Raw genomic sequence first — 27,882 nt, 5'->3', positions numbered from 1 at the left:
GCTCGCTTCGAGGCAAGCAAGATTGAAGCATGCACGAGAGCACCAGCTGTTCTTTGTGACTGTGTGATAACGCTCTCGGGAGCTGATGTGAACAAAAACCTTTAAACAGGTCAACATTCACAAAGTCACTGGGCCAGACGGATTACCAGGATGTGTACTCAAAGCATGCATGGACCAACTGTCAAGTGTCTTCACTGACATTTTCAACCTCTCCCTGACCGAGTCTGTAATACCTACATGTTTCAAGCAGACCACCATAGTCCCTATGCCCAAGGAAGCGAAGGTAACCTGCCTAAATGATGACCGCCTTGTGGCACTCACATTGGTAGCCATGAAGTGCTTTGAAAGGTTGGTCATGGCTCACAACAACAGCATCCTCCCGGACACCCTAGGCCCACTCCAATTCGCATACCGCCCCAACAGATCCACAGATGACGCAATCTCAGTCGCACGCCACTGCTCTTTCTCACCTGGTAAAAAGGAACACCTATGTGAGAATGCTGTTCATTGACTACAGCTCAGCAATCAACACCATAGTGCCCACAGAGCTCATCACTAAGCTTAGGATTCTGAGACTAAAAACCTCCCTCTGCAACTGGATCCTGGACTTCCTGACGGGCCGCACCCAGGTGGTAAGAGTAGGCAACAACACGTCTGCCACACCAATCCTTAACACTGGGGCCCCACAGGGGTGTGTACTTAGTCCCCTCCTGTATTCCCTGTTCACCCACGACTGCGTGGTCGAACACGACTCCAAAACCATCGCAAATTTTGCTGACGACACAACAGTGGTAGGCCTGATTACCGACAATGATTATAGGGAGGAGGTCAGAGAACTGGCAGTGTGGTGCCAGGACAACAACCTCTCCCTCAATGTGAGCAAGACAAAGGAGCTGATCGTGGACTATAGGAAAAGGTGGGCCGAACAGGCCCCCATTAACATCAACGGGGCTGTAGTGGAGCAGGACGAGAGTTTTAAGTTCCTTGGTGTCCACATCAACAATTAACTATCATGGTCCAAACATACCAAGACAGTCGTGAAGAGGGCACGGCAAAACCTATTCCCCCTCAGGAGACTGAAAAGATTTGGCATGGCTCCCCAGATCCTCAAAAGTTTCTACAGCTGCACCATCGAGAGCATCCTGACCGGTTGCATCACTGCCTGGTATGACAACTGCTCAGCATCTGACCACAGAGGGTAGTGCGAATGGCCCAGTACATCACTGGGGCCAAGCTTTCTGCCATCCAGGACCTATATAATAGGCGGTGTCAGAGGAAAGCCCATAAAATTGTCAGAGATTCCAGTCACCCAAGTTATAGACTGTTTTCTCTGCTACCGCACGGCAAACGGTACCAGAGCACCAAGTCTAGGACCAAAAGGCTCCTCAACAGCTTTTACCAGCTTCTTTTAGACTGCTGAACAATTCATAAAATCGCCACCGGACAATTTGCATTGACCCCCTCCTCCCTTTTGTACACTCGCTGTTTGTTTGTTACCTATACATAGTCCCTTCTCCCCCACCTACATGTACAGATGACCTAAACTAGCCTGTACCCCTGCACACTGACTCGGTACCGGCGCTCCCTGTATATAGCCTCTTTATTGTTATTCTTATTGTGTTACTTTTATTAGTACTTTTTGTTTTAGTCTACTTGGTAAACATTTTATTCTTCTCGAACTGCATTGTTGGTTAAAGGCTTGTAAGTAAGCATTTCACAATAAAGTACACTTGTTGTATTTGGTGCATGTGACAAATAAAATATGATCTGATTTGATTTGAAGGACATGTGGATAAACAGGTTGATGTCAAGCCATGCATTTTATTTTTCAAAAGTCTTGTGGAATGTCGGCCTACATTGAACAGCACACATTGGCTGCTACTGTTGGCTGAATGTTAGAACAGCTATTTCCATGTTCAAATGTTATGGGATAAATTTTCTCCATTGTTTTTGATGATGGCTGTCATCTATCCCCCCTAAGGGCAAAACTTGTAGAATTGAAGGAAATGTATTAATTTTGAAGGAATTGGAGGAAATTAATTAATAAATGTTCTTCTCCGCCGATGGCAAAATGTGTAGAATTGTAACTAGATTACTTTAAAACAGCAACCTATTCTCTACACCCCATGGCAAAATGTGTAGAACTGAACAAAATGAACTCTATAATGTAAAAATATCTCTGCTGTCAAGAGGGGGGTTACTAAAATGTTTTACTTGCAATGTGGTGGAGGGGTGTATATGGGTATACAGACCCCTGAGCAACTGCAGCCCCTCATGATGAGTTCAGATGTTTTGTGACCCCCACCCCCATCAATGTTACCCACCCCGATCTACAGCTACTCCTTCAAATATCGGCAGACTGACAGGTGATAATAGGCAGAAACAAAGAACAAAGTTACAGCCTGGTCTCATAAACTAGAGACGCCAACATAGTAAATGTAAATCTGGGACAATCAAATTAGTATGATATGTTACGTTTGGTATGGTTACATAAGACAGAAGGTTACTTAAGGAAAAAAAGAACCGACCATGACAAGACTGACCCCATCTCAAAGCAACCCTCATTATTCCAAAAATAAGGGAAATCATACGTAGCATGATGTAGTACATTGTACTGCAATTACCAAGTTTATTGAAATGTAGGCCTAATTACAATGTATATAACGTTACCCCAAGTATTTAAAGTGGAGCAATGGGAGGGTCTTGGTGTTGATAGGCGGGTTGGCAGCGGGTCGCATTTTTAGAGTCGTTTCCCTTTGCTCTTTCTGAAATCGATGTGGATAGAATAATCCCCGAGCGGTAGAGCTTTGGGAAAAAGTGTATTCCGGGAGTTTGTCCGTCTCTACAGAAGCAGCCCGCGTTCTAAACGCACTTTGGACTCGGTCTCTGTGCATGGAGCTCTGTGGCTGTCCACACATCGAATAGGATAGGAAAGAGGTTGAGTGAGAGAAGGCGAGTGAAAGCGAGAGAGAGAGAGAGGGGGGGGGAAATAATCAGGAAGAACTCTCAGCGCACCTTTTAGTTCTCCGATATGCAGATTTGCTGATAAAACATCAGTTATCTGTTCATCTCATACAGGTCGTGGAAAACTGCGAGTGCATGGGAATCTTTAACTCGTTTTTTCTTCACCGGGGTATCTCGCCTTGATTTCGTATAAAACCCAGCACGAATGTGAGCTGTAATACCAGGCTACTGACGGCTCTAGCGGCTCCTTATTGGCATTTTCACGTCTAGGCTACTACAACTACTATTGCTGACTTCTGCCTGTGGATCTTACCGTTATATATTGTGAAAGGTATGATTCTGCTTATATTGTTATCATTAACATATAACAAATTGTGTATTTCTCTGGCACAATCTAGTTACAGCAAGTTTAGTCCACTCGATAGAGCTGTGAGATACAGTGTGGCCGCATGTTTTAGCTATCCTAAATTCTGTACAGGTTATTATATGTTATACGGATCTACTGGGATTAGTCGACCATTCTGTCTGAGATTAAATGGTAAAGCCTTGGAGATTTATATTGAGTCTATTTTAGCTTTTGAGAATGTCTCAATATGTAGGAATTGGGTTTCATTCTTGCGCTTCCTTGCTTGCCTTCCTGCTACAGCAAGACCTGGTCGTTTGCCCATGTTTCCAAATATGCACTTGTAAGTTGTGTACAACGTGCCTAAACCCGCATAAATTGATCCATGTCGGTAATAGCATGCTTAGGCTATCCTACACGCGGTATATTTGCTCTACTCCTGAGTTATTCATTGCGCCAAATGCATTCACGTAGCCCTATGCGGGTTATTTGTGCAGGTTGTGCCGTCGCATTGGATTTCCAATATGCGGATTCCAACTATGGATTAGGGAATAGGAGGTTTATATTGAATGAGCATGTTCTGTAAACCTAGTCATTAATACATCAACTGATGATACCGTCGAAAACAATAGAAATCACACAACAGTCCATACAAGTAACCTTCCTATAGTAAATCTGGCTAGAATTGTATGCTTCCAAACTGGTAAGGATGCTCTAAAGGCGGCACCAATATATTGTATAGGCTACTGCCGTGACCATACCTCCATCATTTCTTTCTATACTTAGCATAGTTTACTAGACTGATATACCAGACCTACATTATTAGTTAACACAAGTAGCCTGCTGTCTTATTGATTTCTTATTCAAGTTCATTTTATTATAAACTGATATTAAACAATTAATCGCTATAATTCCACTATAATTCACCACAATTTTCCCTGGGAAAATATGGTATACATTTAAGTGCTATGGTCAATTAGTCCAATATAATCTTTCCTAGATGTTTGCGCGTCTGCTTCCTTTCTGACTACATTGAAGGTGAGTAGTCCAGCACGGTTAGTGTCGCTTCCCTCCCGCTTCACTGGATGCTTTCTGTACCCGCGGTATCTCGGCGCATAGCAGGCTATACACGCTCGAGGTCTCCTCTCTTCCCCTCTTATTTAAAAGGTCGGGGAACCGTCCCTACTCTTTACTAGTCTTAAACGTATACATGCTTTATCTCCTGCTCTTAGGAGAATGAATAACTTGATATTGTCACCTATTGTTGGTGATTATAGAGCCTTGTAAAATATTCTGGATGCTAATTGTTCATAAAATGCTATGCACGTGACATATCTGCGTAATGTTCACCACAGTACCAACTACCAAGCATATGAAATATGTGAAAAGTTATTATCCCTGCAGACAATCAGTTAAAATGTATCTTCTGCTACCTCCTTTCCATCCAATCAAGTGCCAAACCCTATGGAACTATTATAGGCATTGCAGCCACTCACCAGGGGAATAATTGATATGAAATGTTTATTTAATTAAAACAATTTATTGAAACTTTGTGAAACAAGTTGTGTTACATTTCCAGTAATTCCAACCCTGTAATCACCCCCCCCCCCCCTTGCAGGTTTAGGAAGCAGAGAAAGCTCACCACTCCAGAATCATGGGACACTTTCAGCTCTCCCCCATGCTCTCCCTTGGCCTTCGGCTTGTGGTTGTCGTAGCAATCATGTTTCTCAAATTCCAACATGTGACGGCTATGTCCTCGGACGTGGACTTGGATCAGTTTGTGTCTCCAACTGCCAGCGGCAATGTTACTGTGTGCACCACAGCAGGCACAGCATGCGAAAAAGGGGTGATTCTGCCTATCTGGGAACCTCAGAATCCCTCGTTTGGGGACAAAGTGGCACGGGCAACAGTCTATTTCGTGGCCCTGGTGTACATGTTCCTTGGAGTGTCCATCATCGCTGACCGTTTCATGGCGTCCATCGAGGTCATCACCTCTCAGGAGAAAGAGATCACTATTAAGAGACCCAACGGAGAGACCACCACCACCACCGTGCGGATCTGGAATGAGACAGTGTCCAACCTCACGCTCATGGCCCTGGGTTCAAGTGCCCCTGAGATCCTACTGTCCGTCATTGAGGTTTGCGGCCACGGTTTTGATGCAGGAGCCTTGGGTCCAAGCACCATCGTGGGCAGCGCCGCCTTCAACATGTTTGTCATCATTGGCATCTGTGTGTACGTGGTGCCCGACGGGGAGGTCCGTAAGGTCAAGCACCTGCGCGTCTTCTTCGTGACAGCCACCTGGAGCATCTTCGCCTATATCTGGCTCTACCTGATCCTGGCTGTCATCTCCCCCGGCATAGTGCAGGTATGGGAGGGCCTGCTCACCCTCTTCTTCTTTCCCATCTGCGTGTTGTTCGCCTGGGTCGCTGACCGACGCCTCCTCTTCTACAAGTACGTCTACAAGCGCTACCGTACCGGCAAGCAGCGGGGCATGATCATTGAAACCGAGGGTGACCGCCCGCTCCCGTCCAAAGTCGACATTGAGATGGACGGAAAGATGCTCAACTCTCATGCGGTGGACTTCCTGGACGGGCCTCTGGGGCTGGAGCTGAACATGAAGGACCTCGATGAGGAGGAGACCCGGCGCGACATGGCCAAGATCCTCAAGGAGCTGAAGCAGAAGCACCCAGACAAGGAGATGGAGCAGCTGATTGAACTGGCCAACTACCAGGTGTTGAGTTCACAGCAGAAGAGCAGGGCCTTCTACCGCTGCCAGGCCACCAGGCTCATGACCGGTGCTGGAAACATCCTGAAGAAGCATGCGGCCGACCAGGCCCGCAAGGCCGTCAGCTTGCACGAGGTTCGCTCTGATGTGGCCGATAACGACCCCATTTCCAAGATATACTTTGACCCCGGCTCCTATCAGTGCCTGGAGAACTGCGGCACAGTGGCAGTTAACGTGCTACGGCGAGGCGGTGACCTGACCAAGACAGTGTCGGTGGAGTTCCGTACGGAAGATGGATCAGCCAACGCGGGCTCGGACTACGAGTTCACCGAGGGGGTGGTGGTGTTCAAGCCCGGCGAGACCCAGAAGGAGATCCGTGTGGGCATCATTGATGATGACATCTTTGAGGAGGATGAGAACTTCCTGATCCACCTGAGCAACGTCAAAGTGCTGCTGGCAGAGGGAGAGGAGGTAGAGAACCCAGAGACCAATCACGTGGAAGCGGTGGCCTGTCTCGGCCTGCCTGCCACGGCAACCGTGACCATTTTTGACGACGACCACGCCGGCATCTTCACGTTCGAGGAGCCGGTTGCACACGTGAGTGAGAGCGTGGGTACCATGGAGGTGAAGGTGCTGCGTACGTCAGGGGCACGTGGGGTCGTCATGGTGCCCTACAAGACTGTGGAGGGCACGGCACGTGGAGGAGGAGAGGATTTCGAAGATACCCACGGGGTCCTGGAGTTCCAGAACGATGAAATCTTGTAAGTTCTTAAGTTATTTAAAAATATTTATTCATTTTATATGTGGGGGCTGACATTACACTGCTTATTAGTGTGCTATTATGCTTTTTTGGCCATGAACATTTTACATTTGAATGAATATTTTCAGACAAATTTCTCAAAAAGTGAGTAGGCTATTGAAATATGTTGTGTAATGTATAAATCTGAAGCCACCAATGCAGTTTATTGTCAGTCTCTCTAGTTATGCATGTGTAGTCTATGCTGATGCTGGGTTTTGTTTGTGAATGCATGTGTTGATGATGATGAGGATGGATGCTGAGTGTGTTTGTGTCATGTCGTGGTCGTGGTCGTGGTGCAGCGGACTGCTTGTGTGCCATGAGGAGACGTCATCAACTCCCTTTGTTTCCACTCTCCTCTCTGCTTCTTCTTTCATTCATTCATTCCTTTATTCATTCACTCATTTACTTATTGATTTATTTATCGAATGTGTGACTTCTGCTGAGTTCTCAGCATCTGTGTTTCAATCGCTCTCAGGTTTATCCATGTTGGATTGCTCCTCGTTAATTTCAGGGGCATGACCAGCCTGAACTCTATAAGCTTTGACCATTGTTGATGTATCGTGAATTAATTTCGGTTGTTATTTTGTTTCTGTTTTGCCACTAATGTGGTTTCTGTACTGCATCTCAGATAACTGTGTGGATTGGATCTGGCATGTCTTACAGATATGCCACTACAGGTATACTGTATCTCATTTAATATTAGAGAGGGTTCGTAGAAATGTCAGAGACTTGGCATTCAGGGTTGAATGATCAGGTTAGGCTCTATGCCTGTATTCACAGTTCTGAAAAGAGTGTCTCATATGTTTTAAGGTTTGGGCTAGATAATTCCTTTATAAAAGGACAAGAGCAGCTTGTCTCTGACTCTCTATTCCCCTCTTTCTCTCCCTCTCTCCCCATACTCACCCTAAGTGACATGCAGGGGACAAGTGAGACAGATGAATGAAAAGGGCTTGTTTCTAAACAGATTCAAAGCAGATGTTTAGGTTCAACTTTCCGAGGCCCATTGCACAGTTTCCATAGCGTAGCTCTCACAGTGCTGCTCAGTGGATTTTAAGAACACTTGTCTAAATGAAATGATGGAGCGTCAGAGGTAAGGTATTCTACAGTACAGGAACCAGTAGCTTACAGTCTAGACCAGCAGCAGCTCTGGGAGGAATACACTGTAGAACATCAGTTTTAATTTTTTGAACTTTTTGGAATGGATTGCTGTTAGCTGACTGCTCTAATTGTGTAATTGGGTTTTAATATGGCAATATGATATCACATAGTTTGTTTCATTTCCACAAAAATTATACCTGTATCTACATTTGAACTTTTTATTCAATATCTTGCCACAGTATATTTTATTCTAGCGATGTTTGGAGCAAAGGCTCCAAAGTGGGCAAGGCTCTGAGGGAGGCAAGAGTCCATATCACAGTTTCATCTTCAGACGACAAGAAAGCTAAACCTCCTACCAGAGAACTGGAAATGTGTTAAACACCTCCCAACAAGCCCTTGAACACATCCAGAAAGGGGAGAGGACACTGTAACTGTAGAAAAATGAATTAGGATGCAGACGATCTGAAGTGAAGCGCCCATGGGCTGGGGGCCCGTGGACTGAGGGCTGGGGGCCAGGTGGCAGCCTCTTCTCTGACTCAGCTGCAAGCTCCCTCCACCCTTTGTGTCACAGTCAAACCATTAGAGAAGTTTCAGCTCTCTCCTCTTTCACTTGGGCTTCCCATCAGAAAGCGAAGCGTAATTTGTCTCCAGAATTGGACATGAGGGCCTGAGTAGACTGCTTGAAGAGATGGGTTGGTGGAGCAATGGCTGTGATTGCAGTTTGTTTGACCAGAGGATAGATTGGTTGGGCAAATGACTGGAGGGTGGCAGGTTGGGCAAATGACTGGAGGGTGGCAGGTTGGGCAAATGACTGGAGAGTGGCAGGTTGGGCAAATGACTGGTGAGTGGCAGGTTGGGCAAATGACTGGAGGGTGGCAGGTTGGGCAAATGACTGGTTAGTGGCAGGTTGGGCAAATGACTGGAGGGTGGCAGGTTGGGCAAATGACTGGAGGGTGGCAGGTTGGGCAAATGACTGGTGAGTGGCAGGTTGGGAAAATGATGTGAGATATTTCAGTTAGCGCAAACTGCCCTAGTCTCCACACCGTGCTGTTCCACTTCTTCCCTCCATCTCTCCTGTGTGAGTGCTTGTCATGTCAGAGGCGCCGTCCCCCTAAAGTTGAGTATTTAGTCAGTAATAAGGCTTTTGTGTGGTTTTTCGGTTCGTGTTGCAGCCTCTCCTCTCCCCTCTGACAGGCCTGTTGTATGGGAAACATATTCAGTTAATTAGCATGGCTAATCAACAGAGAGCCATTTGGGTCTGTTTTAGGGTTATGCCGGTGGCAGTGGTGACACCCAGTCACCAGTGCTGTTCTGTGGTTGGGTTCACAGATGGCCTGGCCAGTATGGGTCTATTAGATTGATGATTTTATGGATTATTCTATGGAACTAAATCCTCAATCCTCTTATAACTGAAAGGTGTGACTGTGTGTGGATGATACAAGAGAGTTGATCTTAGATCTGTGTGTGTGTGTGTGTGTGTGTGTGTGTGTGTGTGTGTGTGTGTGTGTGTGTGTGTGTGTGTGTGTGTGTGTGTGTGTGTGTGTGTGTGTGTGTGTGTGTGTGTGTGTGTGTGTGTGTGTGTGTGTGTGGACGTGTTTAATTATACCTGTAATAGTAAACAAAATTTTTTTGACCTACTGGGGACATTTTGTTGGTCCCCACAAGGTCAAATACTATTTCTAGGGGGTTTAGGGTTAAGGTTAGACTTAGGTTTAGGGTTAGTTTAAGGTTTATGGTTAGCAGCTAGGGTTAGGTTTAGGTGTCGGGTTAAGGTTAGGTTTAGGTTTTGGATTTGGATTAGGGTTGGGGTTAGGCTTAGGCTTAGGGAAAATAGGATTTTGAATGGGACTGAATTGTGTGTCTTCACAAGGTTAGTTGTACAAGACTGTATGTGTGTGTGTGTGTGTGTGTGTGTGTGTGTGTGTGTGTGTGTGTGTGTGTGTGTGTGTGTGTGTGTGAGTGTGAGTATATAAATACAATTAAAGTATGTGTTATTAATCTTTCTGGCTTTCTGTGTGTTCAAATCCTGTGTACATTATACCTCTAATTGTGTACATTGTACCTCTAATTGTGTACATTATACCTCTAATTGTGTACATTGTACCTCTAATTGTGTACATTGTACCTCTAATTGTGTACATTATTCATCTAATTGTGTACATTTGACCTCTAATTGTGTACATTATACCTCTAATTGTGTACATTATACCTCTAGGAGTGTGATTGTACAGTATGTGTGTATTCATGGGACTGACGTCATGGCTTTGTGGTCACCCTGGGCTGTTTACATGCAACATTGCTGCTGTCACCCTGCTAGATGTTTTATTTTATTAAGGTCCACATTAGCCAACGGCCACGACGACAGCTAGTCTTACTGGGGTCCGACACATAACGAAAAATACATGACAAAATACTTTACAATTTATATGAATCTAAAGAGGCGTTGTGCCGTGAGGTGTTGTTTTATCTGTTTTTTTAAACCAGGTTTGCTGTTCACTTGCGCAATATGAGATGGAAGGGAGTTCCATGCAATCATGACTTGTTCTGGACCTGGGGACTGTGAAAAGACCCCTGGTCGCATGCATGGTGGGGTAAATGTGTGGGTCAGTGCTGTGTATGTAAGTTGACTATGCAAACAATTTGGAATTTCCAACACATTAATGTTTCTTATAAAAACAAGAAGTGATGCAGTCAGTCTCTCCTCAACTCTTAGCCAAGAGAGACTGGTATGCATTGTATTGATATTAGCCCTCTGATTACAGTGGCGTCTCACTGTAAGATGTGCTGCTCTGTGCTGGGGCAGCTGCAGCTTAACTAGGTCCTTCTTTGCAGCACTGGACCATATGACTGGAAAATAATCAAGATAAGATCAAACTAGAGCCTGCAGGACTTGCTTTGTGGAGTGTGGTGTCAAAAAAGCAGAGCATCTCTTTATTACGACTCGACCTCACTCCATCTTTACAACCATTGAATCTATATGTTTTGACCATGACAGTTTACAATCTAAGGTAACACCAAGTAATTTAGTCTCCTCAACTTGTTCAAAAGCCACACCATTCATTACCAAACTTTGTCAAACTTTCTCAACCTCCACCATGTTTCCTTCCATACTGAGTGAACTTGGAGGACAGAGATGTGGTTTTTTGCTTTGTCATTTTGTCCTGGTTTTTTGGTGGTGCAGTGAGGCAGCACAGCCAGGTCAGTAGAAGAGAGAAGATTAAGAGGGTCAGTCGTTTGACAGAGAGAGAGAGAGAGAGAGAGAGAGGGAGAGAGAGAGAACGTGGAGAAGGAGGAGAAATGAGATAGAATCTGAGAAAAAGGGAGAGGGGGAGATAGAGGGGAGATAGACAGAGACATAGAGAGAGACAGATAAAGGGGAGATAGACAGAGACATAGAGAGAGACAGATAAAGGGGAGATAGACAGAGACATAGAGAGAGAGAGATAAAGGGGAGATAGACAGAGACATAGAGAGAGACAGATAAAGGGGAGATAGACAGAGACATAGAGACAGATAAAGGGGAGATAGACAGAGACATAGAGAGAGAGATAAAGGGGAGATAGACAGAGACATAGAGAGAGAGAGATAAAGGGGAGATAGACAGAGACATAGAGAGAGAGACAGATAAATGGGAGATAGACAGAGACATAGAGAGAGAGAGATAAAGGGGAGCTAGACAGAGACATAGAGAGAGACAGATAAAGGGGAGATAGACAGAGACAGAGAGAGAGACAGATAAAGGGGAGATAGACAGAGACAGAGAGAGAGACAGATAAAGGGGAGATAGACAGAGACATAGAGAGAGACAGATAAAGGGGAGATAGACAGAGACAGAGAGAGAGATAAAGGGGAGATAGACAGAGACATAGAGAGAGACAGATAAAGGGGAGATAGACAGAGACATAGAGAGAGACAGATAAAGGGGAGATAGACAGAGACAGAGAGAGAGACAGATAAAGGGGAGATAGACAGAGACATAGAGAGAGACAGATAAAGAGAGTGAAAGAGAAATAGACTGAGTTAGTAAGTAGACTAGACTAGAGGCTGAAAGCTGGAACAAAGCATTGGCATGGATATCAGGCAGGTCTTTGTAGAGGATTAGTGGCTGTTTGGTGTATTTTCACTGAGCTGCCAGTGGACAGATTAGAATAACTTGGAGTCTTCTGAGACCTGCTGCACCTTTTCCACTGCTCCCATCTTAGACTGCTGACACAGCACAGTCACTCTAATGTCACTCTAATGACATGGTTGATGCAACGGCTACACACATGTCATGTTACGATCAACTACCACTCAAACGTCAACACATTGGAATATGTGAGCACTTAACATAACATCATAATGCACTCATACACGGACACACACAGGCTCACACACAGGCTCACACACACACACACACACACACACACACACACACACTTTTACAAAGTCAAAGTTTTTCATTTAAGTACTTAACTTCCAAACTTAAATCCACTTGTCATGTAACCATTATCCCTGAACTGTCATGTAACCATTATCCCTGAACTGTCATGTAACCATTATCCCTGAACTGTCATGTTTATTTTATCTTTATTTAACTAGACAAGTCAGTTAAGAACAAATTCTTATTTTCAATGATGGCCTAGGAACAGTGGGTTAAACTGCCTGTTCAGGGGCAGAACAACAGATTCATACCTTGTCAGCTCAGGGATTTGAACTTGCAACCTTTCGGTTACTAGTCCAACACTCTAACCACTAGGCTAATGTAACCATTATCCCTGAACTGTCATGTAACCATTATCCCTGAACTGTCATGTAACCATTATCCCTGAACTGTCATGTAACCATTATCCCTGAACTGTCATGTAACCATTATCCCTGAATGGTCAGTAAGTGGCCTCTTATTTCAAAGTGGAACTTTTAAGTGTTCCTGGATTTTATCCTGCTTTTACCAACTTTTTTTCTGCCTGGATTAAAATGACAGGCTCAGGGTCTCCATCCTGACTCCACTGCTCTCTCTCTCCCCTCCTGGGCACTTATCTCCACTAAGGTGGCTCAGAAGTGACACTTTTTACAGTGAGTTGGGATGGGATAAGTCATGACTTCCTGAGAAAGAGAGAAAATAGTTTGGAGTGATTCCTCTAATATTCAGCACACACCTAGAACACTCCCCTACTGTAGAACTCACCTCGTGGAGACAGTGTGATGAGGATGTCTAGTACATTCATATTGTATGTAGATGGAGACCAGACTTCTCCTCTGCTACTGTACTATTTCCAGAGATTATGGACCGTCACAAAATATCTCAGACTAGGAGTGCTGATCTAGGATCAGATCCCCCCCCCCTGTTTATGTCATCTTATTCTAAAAGGCTAAACAGATCCTATATCAGCTCTCCTACTTTGAGACTCTTTGTGAATAAATGCCCTGGATTGAAGGGTTTTGAAAGGGAGGGGGACACAGATAATCTTTGATAAAAATGTTACTTCATTTCACCACCCTCACAGTTAAGTGGGTTTTATAAATGGTTATGAGCCTTCTAATGCACTTATTTTTATATTAATTCTTGGGAAGACAGTGCCATGGTTCTATAGAAGGCCATTTATCCACATTAGTCAATGGGAATAGAGTGCTGTAGAGTGTGCAAATGTTTGTGTGTGTGTGGGTGTGTGTGCGTCTGTGCGACTGTTTGTGTGTGAGACTGTGCATGTGTGTACAAGTAATGTTTGTCTGTTTATGAGAGCACATTATCACGTTTGTTTGTAGCGTACGGTGTGTTTGTGTGTGTCTTTGTTTGATGTACAGTCCAAGTCAAAAGTTTGGACACAGCTACTCATTCATTGTAGCATAATAGTGAAGACATCAAACTATGAAATAACACATATGGAATCATGTAGTAGCCAAAAAAGTGTTAAACAAATCTATTTGAGATTCTTCAAAGTATCCACCCTTTGCCTTGACAGATTTGCACACGCTTGGCATTCTCTCAACCAGCTTTATGAGATAGTAACCTGGAATGCTTTCCATATGTGTTATTTCATAGTTTTGATGTCTTCACTATTATTCTACAATGTAGAAAATAGTACAAATAAAGAAAAACCCTTGAATGAGTAGGTGTGTCCAAACTTTTAACTGGTACTGAATGAATTCACTTCAGCCAGTAAAGACACCTGCCACCGATGCAAAACAAGCCCACAGCTTAGCTCATTATTCTATTAGTGGAGTGCTGAGGGTAACCACAGTGACTGCATTTGCAGTATGTGGTCAAGTGTTTCGTCTGTAGTAAAGTGAAACCATTTCATGCTTAGATGGGCCTTTTATGTGACTGCATTTTCAACCTTCTCAGACACAGAGAGAGTGGGAGAGAGAGTGGGAGGGAGAGAGACCTAAAAAGTCCTCCTCTTAAATCCAGAATGTTGGGCAGGGGCTTAGCACAGATGCAGCATTATGGCACAGCTCCAAAATCAGAACATGGCTTCTCTTCCTCACCCTGCCGACCGCCGCCCGGCAAGAATGAGCTCCTCTCTGTTTACATACACTGCATATCTGGAATACATTTGGAAGAGGAACGTTCCAAAAAAGGCTTTGAGACGTCCTTTGTGTGATGCCAAAGGAAGATTTAGATTTAGGAGTTGTTTTAGATGCCAAAGGAGGATTCTGCTGTTTTCTCTCTCTCGCTCCTTCCATCTCTCTCTATCGCTCCCTCGTTATCACTCCCTTCATCTCTATGGATAGTCTCTTACTTCTTGTTGTCAGTATGTCTCCTATCATCTATGTGAGCCTGGCATGTGAGTTAGAATGTGCAACTACAATATAAGTGTGTTCACACACCCGCTGGATTGTCTGAAACCTGGAGCCTCATTGTAGGCTTAAGGTATATCTCTACTTGATATCTCTACCTGATATTCCCTGGAGTTCCTCTTATACATCCACCGTTGATATCTCTACCTGATATTCCCTGGAGTTCCTCTGATACATCCACCGTTGATATCTCTACCTGATATTCTCTGGAGTTCCTCTGATACATCCACCGTTGATATCTCTACCTGATATTCTCTGGAGTTCCTCTGATACATCCACCGTTGATATCTCTACCTGATATTCTCTGGAGTTCCTCTGATACATCCACCGTTGATATCTCTACCTGATATTCTCTGGAGTTCCTCTGATACATCCACCGTTGATATCTCTACCTGATATTCTCTGGAGTTCCTCTGATACATCCACCGTTGATATTTCTACCTGATATTCCCTGGAGTTCCTCTGATACATCCACCGTTGATATCTCTACCTGATATTCTCTGGTGTTCCTCTGGTACATCCACCGTTGATATCTCTACCTGATATCCTCTGAAGTTCCTCTGATACATCCACCGTTGATATCTCTACCTGATATTCTCTGGAGTTCCTCTGATACATCCACCGTTGATATCTCTACCTGATATTCTCTGGAGTTCCTCTGATACATCCACCGTTGATATCTCTACCTGATATTCTCTGGAGTTCCTCTGATACATCCACCGTTGATATCTCTACCTGATATTCTCTGGAGTTCCTCTGATACATCCACCGTTGATATTTCTACCTGATATTCCCTGGAGTTCCTCTGATACATCCACCGTTGATATCTCTACCTGATATTCTCTGGTGTTCCTCTGGTACATCCACCGTTGATATCTCTACCTGATATCCTCTGAAGTTCCTCTGATACATCCACCGTTGATATCTCTACCTGATATTCTCTGGAGTTCCTCTGATACATCCACCGTTGATATCTCTACCTGATGTTCCCTGGAGTTCCTCTGATACATCCACAGTTGATATCTCTACCTGATATTCTCTGGAGTCCCTCTGATACATCCACCGTTGATATCTCCTCTACGTGCCTCTGCTCAGTGTCCTGTGGCTCAGCTCCGTGACACCTTAATCTCAGACCATCCGTGTCTGGTCCACTCTCATCTCCAGAAACAGCCACCTGGATTGCAAGGCATCATGGGAATAACACGCAGGCCCTCTCGGATCTTTTCTACCAGTCCTCTTTTATCTCACCGAAACACACGGAGGGCCTTTTCATATGCGGTCGTGCCCGATGGGGCGTTACAGCCCGACGGGGCATTACAGGGATGAATAATGATAGGGGGTAGGAATGTATTACCCCAGCCATACTGAACCTGTCCCTAACGTTACCCAGTAACCCCTGCTCTGTAATATTTACCTCAGTAGCTCCACAGTGTAACAGATAACACATTTGACCGCTCCAGCACTGTGAGTGTGCTGCTGATATCACGCAACAGGTCAATTATACACTTGCTTCATGTCAATGCCTTCCTAAGGCATTTGGTCCTGGTCCCTGGTTAGCCCGATTAGGAATATGGATAGCCCAATAGGTATTACGTCTCACTGGGCAAAGACGTCAGTTCAACATCTAGTTTTGATTTACGTTTGGTTGAGTTGTCAACTAATGTGAATTCAACTTTAAATGAAGAAAAAAAATGTCACCACCTGCTGGACACACACTGGTTGAATCAACGTTGTTTCCACGTAATTTAATGAAATTACAATGAACCAACGTGGAATAGACGTTATATTGACGTCTGTACCTAGTGGGCATGTATTTAGGTTAAAAGTTGGGTGAAAGTGGCCTCTGGAGTGGCGCAGTTGTCTAAGGCACTGCATCACAGTGCTAGCTGTGCCACTAGAGATCCTGGTTTGAGTCCAGGCCCATGGGGCGATGAAAAAAGGGCCCAGCGTCGTCCAGGTTAGGAGAGGGTTTGGCCGACAGGGATGTTCTTGTCCCATCGCTCACTAGTGACTCCTGTGGCGGGCTGGGCGCAGTGCATGCTAGTTGTTTTGGACCCGGAAGCGCTTCCGGGTTAAGTGGGCATTGTGTCAAGAAGCAGTGCGACTGGGCTGCGTTTTAAGGATGCACGCCTCTCCCCAGTCCTTATGGGAGTTCCTGCGATGAGACAAGACTGTAACTACCAATTGGATACCACAAAATTGGGGAGAAAAAGGGGCAATTTTTTAAATATTTTTTAAATACAATAAAAAAGTTGGGTGAAGGAAATATGAAATGCCCTTATCTTGATGACTATGTCATCACATAGATGTTTCTGGTTTAAATTAAATAATGTTTTGCCCAGTGGGTTTGGCTTCCTGATGGGGAATACTATGACAGGATTTCACCAACAGGAATAAGATGGTGGCATTTTCAATACTCTGGTGCGGCAGCGTAGCCTAGTGGTTAGAGCGTTGGACTAGTAACCGGAAGGTTGCAAGTTCAAACCCTTGAGCTGACAAGGAACAAATCTGTCGTTCTGCCACTGAACAGGCAGTTAACCCACTGTTCCCAGGCCGTCATTGAAAATAAGAATGTGTTCTTAACTGACTTGCCTGGTTAAATAAAGGCAAAATAAATAAATAAAATAAATAAACTGTCATACATCAGAGATGGTGTGTTTTCAATCCGGACATACATCAGAGATGATGTTGTTTTCAATCCGGTCATACATCAGAGATGGTGTTGTTTTCAATCCGGTCATACATCAGAGATGGTGTTGTTTTCAATACTGTCATACATCAGAGATGGTGTGTTTTCAATCCGGTCATACATCAGAGATGGTGTGTTTTCAATCCGGTCATACATCAGAGGTGGTGTTGTTTTCAATCCGGTCATACATCAGAGATGGTGTGTTTTCAATACTGTCATACATCAGAGATGGTGTGTTTTCAATCCGGTCATACATCAGAGATGGTGTTGTTTTCAATACTGTCATACATCAGAGATGGTGTGTTTTCAATCCGGTCATACATCAGAGATGGTGTGTTTTCAATCCGGTCATACATCAGAGATGGTGTGTTTTCAATCCGGTCATACATCAGAGATGGTGTGTTTTCAATCCGGTCATACATCAGAGATGGTGTTGTTTTCAATCCGGTCATACATCAGAGATGGTGTGTTTTCAATCCGGTCATACATCAGAGATGGTGTTGTTTTCAATCCGGTCATACATCAGAGGTGGTGTTGTTTTCAATCCGGTCATACATCAGAGATGGTGTTGTTTTCAATCCGGTCATACATCAGAGGTGGTGTTGTTTTCATTCCGGTCATGCATCAGAGATGGTGTTGTTTTCAACCTGTCATACATTAGAGATGGTGTTGTTTTCAGGCCTGTCATTCATCGGAGATTGTGTTGTTTTCAGGCCTGTCATTCATCAGAGATGGTGTCATTTTCAACCTGTCATACATCAGAGATGGTGTTGTTTTCAGGCCTGTCTTACATCAGAGATGATGTTGTTTTCAGGCCTGTCTTACATCAGAGATGGTGTTGTTTTCAACCTGTCATACATTAGAGATGGTGTTGTTTTCAGGCCTGTCATTCATCAGAGATTGTGTTGTTTTCAACCTGTCATACATTAGAGATGGTGTTGTTTTCAGGCCTGTCATTCATCAGAGATGGTGTCATTTTCAACCTGTCATACATCAGAGATGGTGTTGTTTTCAGGCCTGTCTTACATCAGAGATGATGTTGTTTTCAGGCCTGTCTTACATCAGAGATGGTGTTGTTTTCAACCTGTCATACATTAGAGATTGTGTTGTTTTCAACCTGTCATACATCAGAGATTGTGTTGTTTTCAACCTGTCATACATCAGAGATGGTGTTGTTTCCATCCTGTCATACATTTTTAATTTTATTTTTATTTTATTTCACCTTTATTTAACCAGGTAGGCTAGTTGAGAACAAGTTCTCATTTGCAACTGCGACCTGGCCAAGATAAAGCATAGCAGTGTGAGCATACAACAAAGAGTTACACATGGAGTAAACAATTAACAAGTCAATAACACAGTAGAAAACGAAGGGGGGGTCTATATACAATGTGTGCAAAAGGCATGAGGAGGTAGGCAAATAATTACAATTTTGCAGATTAACACTGGAGTGATAAAAGATCAGATGGTCATGTACAGGTAGAGATATTGGTGTGCAGAAGAGCAGAAAAGTAAATAAATAAAAACAGTACGGGGATGAGGTAGGTGAAAAGGGTGGGCTATTTACCAATAGACTATGTACAGCTGCAGCGATCGGTTAGCTGCTCAGATAGCTGATGTTTGAAGTTGGTGAGGGAGATGAAAGTCTCCAACTTCAGCGATTTTTGCAATTCGTTCCAGTCACAGGCAGCAGAGTACTGGAACGAAAGGCGGCCAAATGAGGTGTTGGCTTTAGGGATGATCAGTGAGATACACCTGCTGGAGCGCGTGCTACGGATGGGTGTTGCCATCGTGACCAGTGAGCTGAGATAAGGCGGAGCTTTACCTAGCATAGACTTGTAGATGACCTGGAGCCAGTGGGTCTGGCGACGAATATGTAGCGAGGGCCAGCCGACTAGAGCATACAAGTCGCAGTGGTGGGTAGTATAAGGTGCTTTAGTGACAAAACGGATGGCACTGTGATAGACTGCATCCAGTTTGCTGAGTAGAGTGTTGGAAGCCATTTTGTAGATGACATCGCCGAAGTCGAGGATCGGTAGGATAGTCAGTTTTACTAGGGTAAGCTTGGCGGCTTGAGTGAAGGAGGCTTTGTTGCGGAATAGAAAGCCGACTCTTGATTTGATTTTCGATTGGAGATGTTTGATATGATTCTGGAAGGAGAGTTTGCAGTCTAGCCAGACACCTAGGTACTTATAGACGTCCACATATTCTAGGTCGGAACCATCCAGGGTGGTGATGCTAGTCGGGCATGCAGGTGCAGGCAGCGACCGGTTGAAAAGCATGCATTTGGTTTTACTAGCGTTTAAGAGCAGTTGGAGGCCACGGAAGGAGTGTTGTATGGCATTGAAGCTTGTTTGGAGGTTAGATAGCACAGTGTCCAAAGACGGGCCGAAAGTATATAGAATGGTGTCGTCTGCGTAGAGGTGGATCAGGGAATCGCCCGCAGCAAGAGCAACATCATTGATATACACAGAGAAAAGAGTCGGCCCGAGAATTGAACCCTGTGGCACCCCCATAGAGACTGCCAGAGGACCGGACAGCATGCCCTCCGATTTGACACACTGAACTCTGTCTGCAAAGTAATTGGTGAACCAGGCAAGGCAGTCATCCGAAAAACCGAGGCTACTGAGTCTGCCGATAAGAATATGGTGATTGACAGAGTCGAAAGCCTTGGCGAGGTCGATGAAGACGGCTGCACAGTACTGTCTTTTATCGATGGCGGTTATGATGTCGTTTAGTACCTTGAGTGTGGCTGAGGTGCACCCATGACCGGCTCGGAAACCAGATTGCACAGCGGAGAAGGTACGGTGGGATTCGAGATGGTCAGTGACCTGTTTGTTGACTTGGCTTTCGAAGACCTTAGATAGGCAGGGCAGGATGGATATAGGTCTGTAACAGTTTGGGTCCAGGGTGTCTCCCCCTTTGAAGAGGGGGATGACTGCGGCAGCTTTCCAATCCTTGGGGATCTCAGACGAGATGAAAGAGAGGTTGAACAGGCTGGTAATAGGGGTTGCGACAATGGTGGCAGATAGTTTCAGAAATAGAGGGTCCAGATTGTCAAGCCCAGCTGATTTGTACGGGTCCAGGTTTTGCAGCTCTTTCAGAACATCTGCTATCTGGATTTGGGTAAAGGAGAACCTGGAGAGGCTTGGGCGAGGAGCTGCGGGGGGGGCGGAGCTGTTGGCCGAGGTTGAAGTAGCCAGGCGGAAGGCATGGCCAGCCGTTGAGAAATGCTTATTGAAGTTTTCGATAATCATGGATTTATCAGTGGTGACCGTGTTACCTAGCCTCAGTGCAGTGGGCAGCTGGGAGGAGGTGCTCTTGTTCTCCATGGACTTCACAGTGTCCCAGAACTTTTTGGAGTTGGAGCTACAGGATGCAAACTTCTGCCTGAAGAAGCTGGCCTTAGCTTTCCTGACTGACTGCGTGTATTGGTTCCGGACTTCCCTGAACAGTTGCATATCACGGGGACTATTCGATGCTATTGCAGTCCGCCACAGGATGTTTTTGTGCTGGTCGAGGGCAGTCAGGTCTGGGGTGAACCAAGGGCTGTATCTGTTCTTAGTTCTGCATTTTTTGAACGGAGCATGCTTATCTAAAATGGTGAGGAAGTTACTTTTAAAGAATGACCAGGCATCCTCAACTGACGGGATGAGGTCAATGTCCTTCCAGGATACCCGGGCCAGGTCGATTAGAAAGGCCTGCTCACAGAAGTGTTTTAGGGAGCGTTTGACAGTGATGAGGGGTGGTCGTTTGACTGCGGCTCCGTAGCGGATACAGGCAATGAGGCAGTGATCGCTGAGATCCTGGTTGAAGACAGCGGAGGTGTATTTGGAGGGCCAGTTGGTCAGGATGACGTCTATGAGGGTGCCCTTGTTTACAGAGTTAGGGTTGTACCTGGTGGGTTCCTTGATGATTTGTGTGAGATTGAGGGCATCTAGCTTAGATTGTAGGACTGGCGGGGTGTTAAGCATATCCCAGTTTAGGTCACCTAACAGAACAAACTCTGAAGCTAGATGGGGGGCGATCAATTCACAAATGGTGTCCAGGGCACAGCTGGGAGCTGAGGGGGGTCGGTAGCAGGCGGCAACCGTGAGAGACTTATTTCTGGAGAGAGTAATTTTCAAAATTAGTAGTTCGAACTGTTTGGGTATGGACCTGGAAAGTATGACATTACTTTGCAGGCCATCTCTGCAGTAAACTGCAACTCCTCCCCCTTTGGCAGTTCTATCTTGACGGAAGATGTTATAGTTGGGTATGGAAATCTCTGAATTTTTGGTGGCCTTCCTGAGCCAGGATTCAGACACAGCAAGGACATCAGGGTTAGCAGAGTGTGCTAAAGCAGTGAGTAAGACAAACTTAGGGAGGAGGCTTCTGATGTTGACATGCATGAAACCAAGGCTTTTTCGAACACAGAAGTCAACAAATGAGGGTGCCTGGGGACATGCAGGGCCTGGGTTTACCTCCACATCACCCGCGGAACAGAGAAGGAGTAGTATGAGGGTGCGGCTAAAGGCTATCAAAACTGGTCGCCTAGAGCGTTGGGGACAGAGAATAAGAGGAGCAGGTTTCTGGGCATGGTAGAATATATTCAGGGCATAATGCGCAGACAGGGGTATGGTGGGGTGCGGGTACAGCGGAGGTAAGCCCAGGCACTGGGTGATGATGAGAGAGGTTGTATCTCTGGACATGCTGGTAGTAATGGGTGAGGTCACCGCATGTGTGGGAGGTGGGACAAAGGAGTTATCAGGGGTATGAAGAGTGGAACTAGGGGCTCCATTGTGAACTAAAACAATGATAACTAACCTGAACAACAGTATACAAGGCATATTGACATTTGAGAGAGACATACAGCGAGGCATACAGTAATCACAGGTGTTGAATTGGGAAAGCTAGCTAAAACAGTAGGTGAGACAACAGCTAATCAGCTAGCACAACAACAGCAGGTAAAATGGCGTAGACTAGGCAACGGGGCCAACAGATAAAACAAACAAGCAGAATGGAGTACCGTGATTTATGGACAGTCCAGCGTGCATCAGCTATGTAGCCAAGAGATCAGTGTCCAGGGGGCAGCGGTGGATGGGGAAGGGAAGCTGGACTGGCGAGTGTTATCCAGGTTAAAAAAACGAACAATGACTAAATAGCTTGTAGCTAGTTAGCTGGTTAGCTTCTGGAGGTTCTTGAGTGTGTTCTAAAAATAAATAAAAAATAATAGCGATTCTGTATCACATTGGGTGAGGCAGGTTTCCGGAAGGTATAAACAAATTAAAAGTCAAAAGAGATAGAAAGTAAATATGGGTCCGGTGGGCGTTTGGGACGCGGCGATTCAGGCGGTTAGCAGGCCTGTGCTAACAAGCTAACAGTTTGTAGGCCCGGGCTAGACAAGGTAGCAGTTAGCGGACCGGAGCTGGACAAGCTAGCAGTTAGCAGGCCGAATTAGCAAGCAGGGAGATAGCGAGGGCTAGAGAGTTAGCCTTTGGGGGACGTCGCGATGGGGTGAGTCTGTTTATTCCTCTTCATGCGGTGACATCGATAGACCGGTCGTGGGCCCGGGTATTGTAGCTCAGGAGTATGCTACGGTGGTAGCGCAGGCCGGGCTAGCTTCAAGCTAAGTGGGTGGAAACGCTAGCCAGGGGTAATCATCCAGGGTTGCAGTTTAGCTAGATAGCTAGTTGTGAAGATCCAGCGTATTTGGAAGCTTAGGTTTAGCAAAATGTTTTTAAAGGGATAGCTATGTAAAAAACGAAAAATATGTAAAAAAACGAAAAATAAACAAAATATAAACAAAATATACAGGGACACGACACGACACGACGACTTACTGCTACGCCATCTTGGATATTCATCAGAGATGACCTAGAATCCCATATGAGCCTCTTACAGTCTTCTCTCTCTTCAGCTATGGAGAATGTTCACTCCCAAACCAAAGGGCTTGTTAACTAATTAGGCTACTTTCAGGTGTTTACTGTAGCTGTGAAAGTTCAGCTCACCTGATTAGCAATTACCTCTCTGTAAACCATCACCTGATTATCAATTACCTCTCTGTAAACCCTTAGTTCAGCTCACCTGATTATCAATTACCTCTCTGTAATCCCTTAGTTCAACTCACCTGATTATCAATTACCTCTCTGTAAACCCTTAGTTCAACTCACCTGATTATCAATTACCTCTCTGTAAACCCTTAGTTCAGCTCACCTGATTATCAATTACCTCTCTGTAAACCCTCACCTGATTATCAATTACCTCTCTGTAAACCCTTAGTTCAGCTCACCTGATTATCAATTACCTCTCTGTAAACCCTTAGTTCAGCTCACCTGATTATCAATTACCTCTCTGTAAACCCTTAGTTCAGCTCACCTGATTATCAATTACCTCTCTGTAAACCCTCACCTGATTATCAATTACCTCTCTGTAAACCCTTAGTTCAGCTCACCTGATTATCAATTACCTCTCTGTAAACCCTCACCTGATTATCAATTACCTCTCTGTAAACCCTTAGTTCAGCTCACCTGATTATCAATTACCTCTCTGTAAACCCTCACCTGATTATCAATTACCTCTCTGTAAACCCTCACCTGATTATCAATTACCTCTCTGTAAACCCTCACCTGATTATCAATTACCTCTCTGTAAACCCTAACCTGATTTTTATTTGATTTTAAGAGGACCACCCCATAGTGATTCACCCACCTGCAGATGACTCACTCTCTCTAAAGGAGAGAGAGAAACTGAGAGAAAGACACAATGAAAGAACAAGAGAATGAGAGAGTACAAGAGTTAGTGAATAAATGAATGAGTACGTTTGTCATTGCTGGCAGGAAGCATTTCCATGGAGGAAAAGCCTATCCCATATTCCCCTTTCCTCTCCTTCGGCCTGTCACCATGACAATTTGTATCTCTTACACCGGCTCCCGTCAGATGGATAGCCAGTTCGTGGGAGCCTCCTGAGGGTGATCACTGAAATATGGAGCATTTATCAAAGCTTTTTAAAATAAATAACTAGTCTTATTGGGAGTAGGCACTTAGCAGGACTCATCCCTCATACCATGCCTCTTATATGGCCCTATACATTACACACACAGATACGCACACACACGCACGCACGCACACACACACACACACACACACACACACACACACACACACACACACACACACACACACACACACACACACACAGACACGACACAGACACGCGCACGCACGCACACACACACACACGCACGCACACACACACACACACACACACACACACACACACACACACGCACGCACGCACACGCACGCACACACACACACACACACACACACACACACACACACACACACACACACACACACACACACACACACACACACACAGACACGACACAGACACGCGCACGCACGCACGCACACACACACACACACACGCACACACGCACACAAATACAGACACGCACACACACACACACGCACGCGCACACCCACACACACGCACACACACACTCTCAAAACATATACACACACACACACACACACACACTCAAAACACATACACACTCTCAGAACATATACACACACACACACACACACACACACACACACACACACACACACACACACACACACACACACACACACACACTCAAAACACATACACATTCTCAGAACATATACACATACACACACACTCAAAACACATACACACTCCCAAAACATATACACACACACTATATATGGATTTGCGTACATGCATGTGTCAGCTGTTGGGGCTGAGGTCTGGAGGTCCTGACAGCAGGACTCTGGGTTAATAAACCTCGCTTGCCTTGTTTCTTGTTTCAGCACCAGCTGTTCACAAGCCTTGAGATCTTTGTTGAGTGTGTGTGTGAGCGCTTGTTAGCTTGCGTGTGTGCCTAAGTCTGTGTATCCTCTGTGTACCATAGATTGTGTTTCTGTAAGTGAGATTGTCTGTTTTTCTGTCTCTTTCAGTGTGTGTGTGTGTGTGTGTGTGTGTGTGTGTGTGTGTGTGTGTGTGTGTGTGTGTGCACATACATATGTGTGTGCATATGTGCATGAGTGTGTGTCTGTTTGTTTTCCTTTGATACCTTACACCCCGTGCCCAGTCCACTGCAGGGACCGCCTGCAGGCCGGTGGTCAACTAGGACAAATAATCCTCCCATAACCCACCTGGCTGTGGTTGTCCAACATTGATCAACATGATCTGGTCTTTTTGTCTTTCCAAGCACAGCTCTTATCTATAGTACATCTACAATACATAAACCCAGACTTACACAGACAGAGTAGCTCTCTTAGACTGGAACAAGGGATGAGGTCCGTTCAATAAGAACACACATCAATGTACGAGTCAATTCAGGGACTGTTGAAATTCCAACTGTCAATGTTTCCAATGAGTCACCTGAAGAGATAGAGATGAACTTGAATTTAGCCCAACCGTGTCTGTACAGAGGCATAGTACACAGCCCTTTGAAGACTGCTGTATGATTGACATGGCAAGCCTGTCTGTCTGTCTGTCTGTCCGTCTGTCTGTCTTTCTGTCTGTCTACTGCTATTTTGAGCTGGTGGTTACTTAGTGGATCAATGTTGTCATTCATTATGGCCTTTTACTTAGAGCAGGAGTCTTGACAGCATCTTTAAGGGGGTGAATGATAGTCAGAGGACGTTCCTGCCTGTCTGCTCTGCTTGCATGTAGGCTAACCTGGAAAAGCAGCTCAACTCATTGCAATGTAGCACATGACGTCCCAAGATGGTGCCAAGTTGAAGAAGTTAGAAAAGTGCTGCAGGCTTGTTATTTCTCTTTCATACAATCTATCTGCTTATCTCTCTCTTTCATACAATCTATCTGCTTCTCTCTCTCTTTCATACAATCTATCTGCTTCTCTCTCTCTTTCATACAATCTATCTGCTTCTCTCTCTCTTTCATACAATCTATCTGCTTCTCTCTCTCTTTCATACAATCTATCTGCTTCTCTCTCTCTTTCATACAATCTATCTGCTTCTCTCTCTCTTTCATACAATCTATCTGCTTCTCTCTCTCTTTCATACATCTATCTGCTTCTCTCTCTCTTTCATACAATCTATCTGCTTCTCTCTCTCTTTCATACAATCTATCTGCTTCTCTCTCTCTTTCATACAATATATCTGCTTCTCTCTCTCTTTCATACAATATATCTGCTTCTCTCTCTCTTTCATACAATATATCTGCTTCTCTCTCTCTTTCATACAATATATCTGCTTCTCTCTCTCTTTCATACAATCTATCTGCTTCTCTCTCTCTTTCATACAATATATCTGCTTCTCTCTCTCTCTCTTTCATACAATCTATCTGCTACTCTCTCTCTTTCATACAATCTATCTGCTTCTCTCTCTCTTTCATACAATCTATCTGCTTCTCTCTCTCTTTCATATAATATATCTGCTTCTCTCTCTCTTTCATACAATCTATCTGCTACTCTCTCTCTTTCATACAATCTATCTGCTTCTCTCTCTCTTTCATACAATATATCTGCTTCTCTCTCTCTCTCTTTCATACAATCTATCTGCTTCTCTCTCTCTTTCATACAATCTATCTGCTTCTCTCTCTCTTTCATACAATCTATCTGCTTCTCTCTCTCTTTCATACAATCCATCTGCTTCTCTCTCTCTTTCATACAATCTATCTGCTTCTCTCTCTCTCTCTTTCATACAATCTATCTGCTTCTCTCTCTCTTTCATACAATCTCTCTGCTTCTCTCTCGCTCTCTCTCTTTCATACAATCTCTCTGTTTCTCTCTCTCTCTCTCTTTCATACAATCTCTCTGCTTCTCTCTCTCGCTCTCTTTCATACAATCTATCTGCTTCTCTCTTTCTCTCTCTTTCATACAATCTATCTGCTTCTCTCTTTCTCTCTCTTTCATACAATCTATCTGCTTCTCTCTCTCTCTTTCATACAATCTATCTGCTTCTCTCTCTCTTTCATACAATCTATCTGCTTCTCTCTCTTTCATACAATCTATCTGCTTCTCTCTCTTTCATACAATCTATCTGCTTCTCTCTCTCTTTCATACAATCTATCTGCTTCTCTCTCTCTTTCATACAATCCATCTGCTTCTCTCTCTCTTTCATACAATCTATCTGCTTCTCTCTCTCTCTCTTTCATACAATCTATCTGCTTCTCTCTCTCTTTCATACAATCTCTCTGCTTCTCTCTCGCTCTCTCTCTTTCATACAATCTCTCTGCTTCTCTCTCTCTCTCTCTTTCATACAATCTCTCTGCTTCTCTCTCTCGCTCTCTTTCATACAATCTATCTGCTTCTCTCTTTCTCTCTCTTTCATACAATCTATCTGCTTCTCTCTTTCTCTCTCTTTCATACAATCTATCTGCTTCTCTCTCTCTCTTTCATACAATCTATCTGCTTCTCTCTCTCTTTCATACAATCTATCTGCTTCTCTCTCTCTTTCATACAATCTATCTGCTTCTCTCTCTTTCATACAATCTATCTGCTTCT

At 44.6% G+C, this 27,882-nt stretch overlaps 1 protein-coding gene across 2 annotated transcripts in view; it reads left to right on the top strand.

Annotated features, from left to right (window-relative positions):
* The first annotated feature begins 2,776 nt into the window (after positions 1-2,776).
* LOC109888821 (sodium/calcium exchanger 1-like) overlaps positions 2,777-27,882 on the top strand; it is a 199,700-nt gene continuing 174,594 nt past the window's right edge. For both annotated transcript variants that reach the window (XM_031823730.1, XM_031823729.1), the window contains exons 1-2: positions 2,777-3,295; positions 4,926-6,793. In XM_031823730.1, the coding sequence (XP_031679590.1) occupies positions 4,962-6,793 (1,832 nt within the window). In that variant the 5' untranslated portion in view covers positions 2,777-3,295; positions 4,926-4,961. The remainder of the gene's footprint in view (positions 3,296-4,925; positions 6,794-27,882) is intronic.

The sequence above is a fragment of the Oncorhynchus kisutch genome, linkage group LG4, assembly GCF_002021735.2.
Source record: "Oncorhynchus kisutch isolate 150728-3 linkage group LG4, Okis_V2, whole genome shotgun sequence".
Taxonomy (NCBI): Eukaryota; Metazoa; Chordata; class Actinopteri; order Salmoniformes; family Salmonidae; genus Oncorhynchus; species Oncorhynchus kisutch.
Note: the sequence above shows the minus strand (reverse complement) of the source record. Positions and strands in the feature narration are given on the sequence as shown.